This window comes from Bombina bombina, chromosome 6, assembly GCF_027579735.1.
Source record: "Bombina bombina isolate aBomBom1 chromosome 6, aBomBom1.pri, whole genome shotgun sequence".
NCBI classification, from domain to species: domain Eukaryota; kingdom Metazoa; phylum Chordata; class Amphibia; order Anura; family Bombinatoridae; genus Bombina; species Bombina bombina.
Window position 1 is genome coordinate 692754444 of NC_069504.1, and position 10593 is coordinate 692765036.

The following is a 10593-nucleotide window of genomic DNA, read 5'->3' on the forward strand; positions in this document are numbered from 1 at the left end:
TAATTTTAATATCCTGTTGGGATATTATATTTCCCTGAGTGCTGACTTGATCTTCCAGGTCAGAGATCCTATTTTCAGCCTCTTGCATTCTATGTGCGAACTGTCGTACCTCAGCTGATAGAGTAGTAATCTCAGTTGAGATAGATCCTAACTCCTTTCTAACTAGATCGAATTGCGGAGAAAATAACTCAGACAACTGCGAGAATAATGTGTGGGAGTCCACCAAGTTGGTCACAGGTTCTATTGAAGTATCTAGGCAGAGCTCAGAGGCTTTAGTTTTTTTATCCTTAGCTTTGACCGGCATTTTAGGAGAGGACTTCCCTTGCAGGAACTTATCCATATAAGTTTATGTGATAAAAGTGTTGTATCAAAAAAAAAAAAAAAAAAAAAAAAAAAAAGGAAAACAGTGATAGTGAAAAGTAAACACGTGAATATAGAGGAAAGGGAAAAAAAAAAAAACCCCAACCCTCCTGTGTTGGATACCAGCGCTTAATAATTGAAAAAAAAAAAAAAAAAAACCCAAACCCACAAGTGCCCCTCCTATTTAAGTGAAAATAGGGCCCATGCTTTTTAAGAGTATGCGTCAATGCATGCACAGTATATAGAGAGGGGACCACAAAAAAGACCCCATAAGAGAAAAACGTTATATGAATGAGTTAATACAACTGCCGCAAAAATTTAACTCTAACCTGCTCGGCAAAGCCCTCCAAGAATTTTAAATAAAAAAACAGCCTTTAATACTTGACAAGAAACCACCTGTGATAGGGGGTTGCCCTTACTCCTATCCCTTACACAAATAAAGCCCGGCACAATCTGATAGAATTTTATGCCCTAAAATAGCTATCCATGTGTCTCATATCATAATTAAACCAAACACTTCCTTTGCTAAGAGAAAAGCAGTGCTTGTTAAAGATTACCCTCCTATAGGGAGAATGTACCTGTGAATAAGGAACTAAACATTCTTCACTCTGCAAACAAGAGTTAGAGATAGAAAACACTTTTTCAGAAAAGTAACAGTACCACAGACATTCATTACCCAAGTGTCAAACTGTCACCTGATCAGAAAATAACCTTCTAAGATATAGAATATAATCAACTGTTTTACAATGAAATTTACCAATAGAAATAACTTGGTGGAAGAACAAGGACTAAACACAAATACTGATAAATGCAAGATTGACAGTAATGTTATGAGTCCATATATAGCCAGATCAGTTTTTCTCTAGTTATCCGGGCAATAGAGATTAAGTAAGGCGGTCTCCCACACAGAAAGTTATAGCTTTTTTGCCAAAATGCTTCCTTCCAGAGCTTCCTGCAATTAGGCAGCGGACTAAGTATATTCGTATATTACCCAAGCACACTAGTCCAGTATCATATATCCGAGAAAAATGCAACTTATTTTTGCACGGTACTAGAGCCCTGGCTAGGATAGAATGCCAGTGTTGCCAGCCTAGCTCACGGACTGCCACTGACTTTCAGAGCTAGATAGGATGCATAAGCACAAAGGGACTTTTGAAGAGAGTCAAATGCCTGGGCAAAACCAACCAGGGCAGAAAGTACAGAAAAAAAAATAACCTGTTTTCCAGCGGTAATTTTCTTGACAGTCTGAGATCCAGCCGACCCACCTTCTTGAAGGGACCCGACCGCTGCAGATCTCTATGTTACGGCCACTGCAATATCGTAGACACAGCAGGCACGCCGGGGATTGAAAGCAACTGCACGGAGACTGTACTGCTCCACTACTCCTTCCCATGATGTTATGCTCCCCACCAGACAGTTAACCAGAGCTCTGAAGTCATGGTAATCATTCTAGCGTAAATTGCGATTGCGCTCACATGATCGCATTTAATTTCAACTCTTAATACCAGCGGTAAGCCAGACGAGCTCAAGCACCTGAGATAAACCCCTTATCGCTCGCATGCAAATGTTTGCGCTCCACTCATAATCAAGTTCTAAGTCAGGAGATCACAATAATAGCAGTGGCCACTTGGCTATTTTCAATATTATTTACTGAAATACTAAAATTTACTATATATATATAAATAAATACACAACACACAAATATATATGCAGTATATATCACAACACAAAGAAAGTCTGGCACTCACTTGCAAGCACACAGCAGAAAAATTACAATATAATTATTATTTCATTTTTGCACAGTCTCTTAACCTTTTCCTCCCACATCAAGCCTAACCCTACAGATGAGCGTTTATCTATTTTATTTACATATGTTATGCAAATAAATTCAGTCATGCCGGTTTATGATTGATGTACATTTTTCCCTCTGCATTGTTCTTCCTAATTGAACTGTTACATTATGACATTTCCTTTGGGGCTGTGCAAGGTTTGCTTTCCCTTATATAATAAGACTATGTACACAAATGTATTTAGCTTGACATTTCATATTAAATGGAATCTGATATACTGTATGTAACCAACTCCTGAAGGTCATTATAAGCAGGAAAACCTAGTTACAGCCTGGCTATCTTGCAAAACAGCTAGACAGCACCTTTCTGTTTATTTTTTACCATCATCAAAGAGAAAGCGTATCTCTTTGCCTTCAACGTGGTTCATCATAGGAGGAGCAAAACAGTGGTTATTTGTTCAACTAATATGCTTTGCGTAACTTTACCCTTTACCTAACAACAGCAGGTTTATCTTTTTTCCAGTTACTGGAAATTCTGGCTGCTATGTAACCTAAACTTTTACTGTAGTGCTAATTTGGATGCATGACAAAATGTATTGTAATTTATTTCCTGCTTGCAACATGACATATTGCACACCCTTTAGAAGGAATGCAAAAGACTTTCTTCTGGAAAGTGATAACTACGTTTAATGAGTGTGGAGTGCCAAAATAGGCAGGGAGCACAGTAAGTGCAAGGGACAATGGAATGTAGAAAAAACACAGCATCAGATTCCCCCTCCATGCCTATGAACAGGGGAGGGGGGAGATGAAGCTGTGTGTTAGTACAAAAAAAAAGGGGGGTAGGGGAGGGAGGGGGTTGGTAGACACAGGGATAGGCCAGGGGAGGGTCAAGTGAGGGGGGAGGAAGAAAGCATAAAAGGGCTTACCTGCTGCTGAAGACGCAGTTTCAAATTGTCTTTTCTTGTTGCAGGGTGAGTCTGGAAGCCTGAGGAAGCATGGTGAGGCGAAGCAGGAGGCAGATTCCCCCAAGAAGGTTGCAGGACAGCGTGATCAACATACAGCTACCGAGGAGGAAGAAAACAGAAACAGTTAAGCAAAAAACTAGTGCTGAGAAATCCCCCTCTCCCCCCCTCCCTGGTTCTGCTGCTTCCTCCCCTTGTCCCTCTCAGTCTTCCCGGTCCTCTGCTGGCATGCCTGTTTTCTCCCCCTGTAGCTCCCCTGCTTTGTTCTCATCCCCTTCCGGTACCCCCTCTCCTGTAGGCCCGGCAAATAGGCGCAGACAATCTCCCGCCCCCCATCGTGGACCGCCTCATACTGACATGCTGCAGGGATCTTACCCTGATCCTCCGGGCCTCCATAGGGCCCCTAGCAATTATTTGGCAACCGTTTTTCCCTCTGACCCACTCGGTCTTTGCCAGCATGCTGCCCCGCCTGCTCCATCCTGCCCGGCTATCTCATGCCCCCCTGCCTCTCTCCACCTTTCCTTTCCCGCGTGCCGCAGCGCCCCTGACCCGCGCACCCACCCTCCAACCTCTTTGCAGGCGCAAGCGGCGCTTGAGGCCCCGGGGATACTTAAGGCCTTTGAGGCATTCAGGCCGGATGCGAAGGCGACGACTCCCAGGCTGGAAAACAACCGGAAGCGGACGCGCGCGTCACTTCCGGTTCCGGCCAGTGCAGCAGATGGGGGTAGCAGCCGCAGGGGAGCGGAGGACAGTGTGGACACCTCCGTTCCCCCCCCTAGAAAACGAGCAGTATTGGAGACAGAAGGCCCAGATAGGGGCCCATCTAGTGGTAAAAGGCACCGGAAGCGTGCACGGCCTGCGCTTCCGGTTACTAGGGCAAAACAGCCCACAAGCGTTCCCTCCTCCGGCCACTGCAGCCCCCCCCTTGTAAACAAAATAAAGGCACATAGTGTGAAACACAACAATAGGGGCCAGGGCCACCGACACAGTAGCCCCCCCTGCACACTACCCAATAAACTTTTAGAATGCTCAGATAAGCCCAGGGGCCCTAGCCATCGCCCCAGCAGCCACATTGAGGGAGAAAAAACAAGGCAGCACCATTACCCCTATAAGTCCAGGGACCAGGGGCTCCTTCCATACAGTATGGAAGCATTAGCGCCCCACATGCCTCCCCGCCCCACTCTCCATCACATGCATGGCCTTTCCTCCGCTTCAGGTAACCGGGCAGGGGAATATAGCCATCATAGTCGCCCCTCCACCCGCCAATATAATCAGCAAATGGTGGATTATAACGCCATAGGGGCCACCTCACCGTTCCAGCATGCCGGTGCCTATTACCACACACCCCGCAGGTCCCCCCTCCCTCAGGGTGCCCCCATCCCTCCTCCATACCCCACCCCCAGGGCCTTCCCCCCCCTTCCTGCCTGCCCCCCTCCCCCCTCAGCAGCCCAGCACTTCGGCAGCCAGCATAGAAAGTGGTTCGCTCCAAAGGTGGCGCAAGTGCAATTTGGAACGGCACAGGAGGATCACGAGCAACAGCACACGGAAGGAGGCACCCAGGAGACAGTACGCAGGGATCAGACGGAAGTTACCAAGGGCCTGAGTGAGTACAATGAAATATGTGATTTAAGTAGACATAATTCCTCATCGGACTCGGATTCAAACAGTTCTGAATCCGGCTCCGATTCAGAGGGGGAGGGGGAAAAACGGTCCAAATATGATAAGATTCTTAGGTTACTGCACAAGATGAACAAGAAAACCAAGCACAGTTCAGTGAATAAACATGGGGCCTCGGTAGGGGCATACGCAGACAACACAGCAGTAACACACGGCAATACAAGGGAAACGGACGGGAATAGTTATAACGCAGCAGAGTGGGCAGGGGTCCCATGTGAGCTTGACCCCTTATGGGATCATTTGAAGCAGAAAACAATTAGGAAAGCAAGGTTAGGGCGGTACATAGATGTGTTCCAGCTAACCAAAGAGGCAGTGAAGGACAAGGATAAAAAAGGTGAAGGATACCAGAAAAAGCACGACACACCAAGGAGAGACATAGTGCAATGGATGAAAGGTTTTCTAATATATGCCGCATGCTATTTGACAGATAGACCCACACAAGGGGAGAGTCTAGCTAGGTATATGCACACCATATTAGAGGTATACACAACTTTTGGGGGTCAGGCATGGAGGGATTACGACACAGAGTTTAGAAAAAAACTAGGAAAGTCTAACACAAAATATTTTGGGAGGAAGGAGCTAGACATGTGGACCAGACTGGTTAAACCGGACGGGAACCATGGGCAGAAGGGGACCTATTATGGTAACAGTTCGGGAAAACACACGACGGAGGTGGGTAATAAAAGGTTATGTTGGGCATACAATGACAAGAAATGTGACAGGCAGAATTGCAACTTCAAACACGCTTGCAGGTATTGTAAGGGAGGTCACCCAGGGGCAGACTGTAATAGAAATGCCAGGCGGCCCTTTCGGACCGCAAATGGTAACGGTGGAAATCCGTCCCAAAATAATTAGCCCCATACAGCAATACACCCCGCTGAATATCCCTATAATCTTAAAACTGCTGAGAAGCCACAATAATAAACCAAGAGCCGCCTTTCTGACAGAGTCATTTACAAATGGCTTTAGTATACCAACACACAAAGAAATTAAAACAGGAAAAGCACGTAATCTAATTTCAGCTTATCAATACCCAGAGGTGATAAGGGAGAAACTGAGAAAATAGGTAAAGTTGGGGAGGGTGGCCGGACCATTCACAAGACCACCATTAGTCAATATGGTAATTTCTCCAGTGGGGTTGGTACCAAAAAAAGAGGAAGGAAAATTTAGACTCATTCATCATTTGTCCGCACCCAAAGGCACGTCAGTAAATGACGCCATAGACGATCAGTTATGTTCAGTAAAGTACCAATCTTTTGACCAGGCAGTACAAATGATAAAGAACCTAGGACCAGGAGCAGAACTAGGGAAAATAGATATTGAAGCGGCATTTAGATTGCTCCCGTTACATCCCCAAAGCTATAGGTTAATGGGAATCAAGTTGCAAGGGCAATATTACTATGATCGTTGTCTGCCAATGGGCTGTGCAATATCTTGCGCATACTTTGAAGAATTCAGTTCATTTATACATGACACACTGGCGGGCAGAACAGGGTTAAGCCACATAGCACACTACTTGGATGACTTTTTGATTGCGGGGGAAAGAGGAACCAATCAGTGCATTATGTTAATGACACAATTACAATCCCTGCTTAAACAACTTGGGGTCCCAATAGCGCAAGAAAAGACAGAGGGGCCAGTAACATCACTGATATTTCTGGGTATACAAATAGATACACTTGAGGAGAAGTGCAGCCTTCCACAAGACAAGTTACAGAAATTGAGTAAGATATTAGAAAAGGCAAACACATCAAGTTACATAACACTCAGGGATATGCAAGCATTGCTAGGGCTCCTGAATTTTACATGTAAAGTAATCCCCATGGGCAGAATCTTCAATAGACGCTTAGAGCAAGCTACAGCAGGGATTAATAACCCAAGAGATAACATCAAATTGAATAAGGAAATGAGGGAAGACATACAAATGTGGAAAAAATTTATATCACAGTTTCCAACCAGGTGCTTCATTTGTTCACAGACGCAGCAGGTGCGCACGGTTTCGGGGCTTATTTACAAGGGCAATGGTGCGCAGAGACTTGGCCAAAGAAGTGGGTTGAAATCGGGGCAACAAAAAATCTCACACTCTTGGAGCTTTTCCCAATAGTGGTTGCGGTGGAAATCTGGCATCATCAATTAAGAGACAAAAGTGTGAGATTTTGGACAGACAACATGAGTGTAGTGCATGCGATTAACAATTTGGCCTCCAAATCAAAGCCAGTCATTAAACTATTACGGTTACTGATACTTAGCTGCATGCAGAGTAACATAACATTTACTGCAGCCCATGTGCCTGGGGTAAGAAACATATTAGCAGATGCCCTATCACGGGGTAAGTGGGAGGTGTTCTGGAAAGTGGCACCTAATGCAGAAAAAAATAGTACAGCTTGCCCATGCTATCTTTGGCAGGTGGTGAATCCGAAAGCATCCTTGGGGATTTGGTAAAACAATCCCTCGCCCCGAGAACATGGAACAGTTTCACAAGGTATTGGGGAGAATGGGTTTCATTTCTAAAAAACCGGAGTCAAGGCAATTCCCTAATAGCACTCTGCGAATATTTGGCAACACAAAAAAGAGAAGGGGTTAAAAAGAGCCTAATCAAGACAAAAATGGCAGCAGTGTCATTCTTTAACCAACTAGGGGGCCATGGCGATTACACAAAACGGTTCATGATTAAGAAAGTGTTGAAGGGCTGGGATAGGGAGATCAAGAAAAAAGACCAAAGGGAACCCATAACAAAAGAGAGGCTGGAGTTGATTTTAAAAAAATGAAAGTATATTTGTAAAGACAAATTTGAAACCAAATTATTTAGGGCTTTATACTCTGTAGCATTCGCAGGAGCATTCCGAGTAAATGAAATAGTAGCAAAAAACAAAAAAGATGGTGAAGGGGGATTATCAAGCAAGCAGGTGCGATGGTACAAAGATTCCATTCTAGTGTATGTGAGAAGGTCAAAGACTGACCAGGAGGGAAAAGGGAGTTGGATATCCATCCACAAAGAGGGGGATAAGGTAACATGCCCGATAAGAAATTTGCAGAAATATATGGCAACTCGCCCCAAAGGGGAGAGCCAGCTGTTTACACATGCCACCGGAGAACCGGTTTCTATTTTTCAATTCAGACAAGTTCTGAAATCAACAGTACAGAAGCTGGGGTGGGAAGAAGCTAGGTATAACACGCACTCCTTTAGAATAGGAGCAGCGACATCAGCAGCGTTAAGTGGGGCATCGGAGGAGCAGATTAAGAAACTAGGCAGGTGGAGGTCTAGCTGTTTTAAAGAGTATATAAGACCTTTAAAAAAAAAAAAAAAAAAAAAAAAAAAATCTAATCAGGGAAATTTATGAACTATGGGTTGGTATTAATGATGCATTATTTTCTTTCTTCCACACAGGCGGTGGGGAAAGGGCGGTGAGAGTATGGATAGTGGGGCACTCGTACATACACTGGGCGGCAGTTAAGGCGGCAAAGGACAACTACCAACAATTGGGCTTCCCTCTCTGTGAGGCATCAATAAGATGGTTAGGAAGGAGAGGCATGAGATGGGAACACCTTACGCAAGCGATTAATCAGGCGGCGGCAAGGTGGGGAGCCCCTGACGTCATAGTGATCCACTTGGGGGGAAATGACATTGGATACTGGCAGAATATAGATTTGATTGCTGCTATTAAGTCAGACATACAGTGGCTGACTACTAAATGGAAAAATCTTAGAATAATGTGGTCCCCCATAATACCCAGACAGAACTGGGGCAGTGTAGAATCACAGAGAGGGGCATGTCGGGCAAGAAAAAGAATCAATAGCGCAGTCATAAAATTTATCATGACCCTACAAGAACCGGAAAGGCACGGATGGGCAGCACACACACAAATAAAGGCAGAGAGAGCGGAATTGTACAGACCGGACGGGGTACACCTGTCAGATAGTGGGCTGGATATTTTTATGAAAGACATCAAGGTCACTTTGCAAAGCATGGTAAGTAGAGGTCACGGTTAAGGAGGAATTGTTTCAGTGGTGAAGGAGTGGCGGCAAAGAGTCCCCTCTTTTGGTGGTAGTTTGGTGGCGTTAATTTGCGGCCAGTATGGGTGCATGGTTTGACCGAGTGAAGCACAGGGCGTAAGTGGAACTAGGCCTACGACCCCGACGGGCGAGCCGGTAAGAGTTTTTCCACTTGCGCAATGCTGCGTGGGTGCGGTGTAAGTTAAGCACTTCAAAGGCTGGCTGGGGGAGCGCGGGCTCCCCCCCATGGTTGAGAACAATTTGGTGTTAATTGTCAAGTCCGCCGCAATTAATTGGGGTTTAGTTAGGGGACTCATTGCCGTTTACTGATATGTATATAATAAAGTGACCTTTACAAATTTGCCACTACAATGGTGTTGTGTGTTTTATTGGCAAAGAAAAAAGGGGGGGTTCGGGGTCAAGTAGGAAGTTGGTTATTAGGAAGAATAGCCTTACGGAGAGAACAGTTGGCCCTACGCCACTTATGAGTGTGGAGTGCCAAAATAGGCAGGGAGCACAGTAAGTGCAAGGGACAATGGAATGTAGAAAAAACACAGCATCAGATTCCCCCTCCATGCCTATGAACAGGGGAGGGGGGAGATGAAGCTGTGTGTTAGTACAAAAAAAGGGGGGTAGGGGAGGGAGGGGGTTGGGAGACACAGGGATAGGCCAGGGGAGGGTCAAGTGAGGGGGGAGGAAGAAAGCATAAAAGGGCTTACCTGCTGCTGAAGACGCAGTTTCAAATTGTCTTTTCCCCACCCGCCCGTCCCCAAAGGAAATAAGTTTATTGCATCAATCTTGACAGGTTTTTTCTTTTATTGCAGTTATCCAAGCATAACAACGGTCACGGAAGGCAATGAGTCCAGCTGAAGAAGAAAAGTGTCGTGCTAGTCGGTCGACATGAAAATGGCAAAATATATTGTTAGTTAATTATGTCCTGGCTATCCCCATCTGTCAGGTAGCGTTCCAAACGGGCGTAACTGTAGTTGGTGGAATGGCAAACCCCTGGGGCGGTAATTTGCGGCCAGTATGGGTGCACGGTTTGACCGAGTGACGCACAGGGCGTAAGTGGAACTAGGCCTACGACCCCGACGGGCGAGCCGGTAAGAGTTTTTCCACTTGCGCAATGCTGCGTGGGTGCGGTGTAAGTTAAGCACTTCAAAGGCTGGCTGGGGGAGCGCGGGCTCCCCCCCATGGTTGAGAACAATTTGGTGTTAATTGTCAAGTCCGCCGCAATTAATTGGGGTTTAGTTAGGGGACTCATTGCCGTTTACTGATATGTATATAATAAAGTGACCTTTACAAATTTGCCACTACAATGGTGTTGTGTGTTTTATTGGCAAAGAAAAAAGGGGGGGTTCGGGGGCAAGTAGGAAGTTGGTTATTAGGAAGAATAGCCTTACGGAGAGAACAGTTGGCCCTACGCCACTTAACAGTACAAAGAAGAAGACGTAAAACAAACATCAGCAGAAGGAAACAATGTTACACGGCATTCAACATGAAATAATCATGATTTTTTTCACCATGTATTTTAATTAAAAAAATTGATTTGTATTGTTTTGTATAAATTTCCATCATGCCAGCATTTGCATGGTTGACACCTGGCTTGTATTTTATAAGCACAGCCAGTATAGTGAGCGCTTGACCAGAGCAAATATTATATACTGTGTGTAAGAAAATAAACACAATTAGCCATGAATGTGTTTATGGGAGCTATATCTTGAGGTTTTCACATTCCTCCAGGTTTTTGTTCAGTTATTTTTTACATTCAAAGGAATTGAAGTAAAAGCAGAAGCAAAATTATTTAAGATT

General features: G+C 45.0%; 1 protein-coding gene across 5 annotated transcripts; it reads left to right on the plus strand.

Moving 5' to 3' along the window:
- The first annotated feature begins 3110 nt into the window (after positions 1-3110).
- Positions 3111-10100, plus strand: LOC128663455 (nascent polypeptide-associated complex subunit alpha, muscle-specific form-like). 5 transcript variants are annotated; one of them, XR_008402874.1, is made up of 3 exons: positions 4694-4714; positions 7195-7270; positions 8177-9153. XR_008402874.1 is itself a non-coding variant. In XM_053717789.1 (2 exons), the coding sequence occupies exons 1-2, from the start codon at positions 3145-3147 to the stop codon at positions 9617-9619; spliced, it is 1584 nt and encodes a 527-aa protein (XP_053573764.1). In that variant the 5' UTR covers positions 3111-3144; the 3' UTR covers positions 9620-10100. The 5 variants fall into 5 exon arrangements, 2 of the variants coding, with proteins under 2 accessions (XP_053573764.1, XP_053573763.1); XM_053717789.1 differs by lacking the exons at positions 7195-7270; positions 8177-9153 and adding an exon at positions 9606-10100 and having other exon boundaries at positions 3111-4714; XM_053717788.1 differs by having other exon boundaries at positions 3111-4714; positions 7195-9153.
- The last annotated feature ends 493 nt before the right edge of the window (positions 10101-10593 follow it).

Bases quoted from the DNA above. Each gene is read 5' to 3' on its own strand.
- LOC128663455 (XM_053717788.1), top strand. From the start codon at position 3,145: ATGGTGAGGCGAAGCAGGAGGCAGATTCCCCCAAGAAGGTTGCAGGAC. The intron at 4,715-7,194 runs GTGAGTACAATG...TATCTTTGGCAG, and splicing joins GGAAGTTACCAAGGGCCTGA to GTGGTGAATCCGAAAGCATC.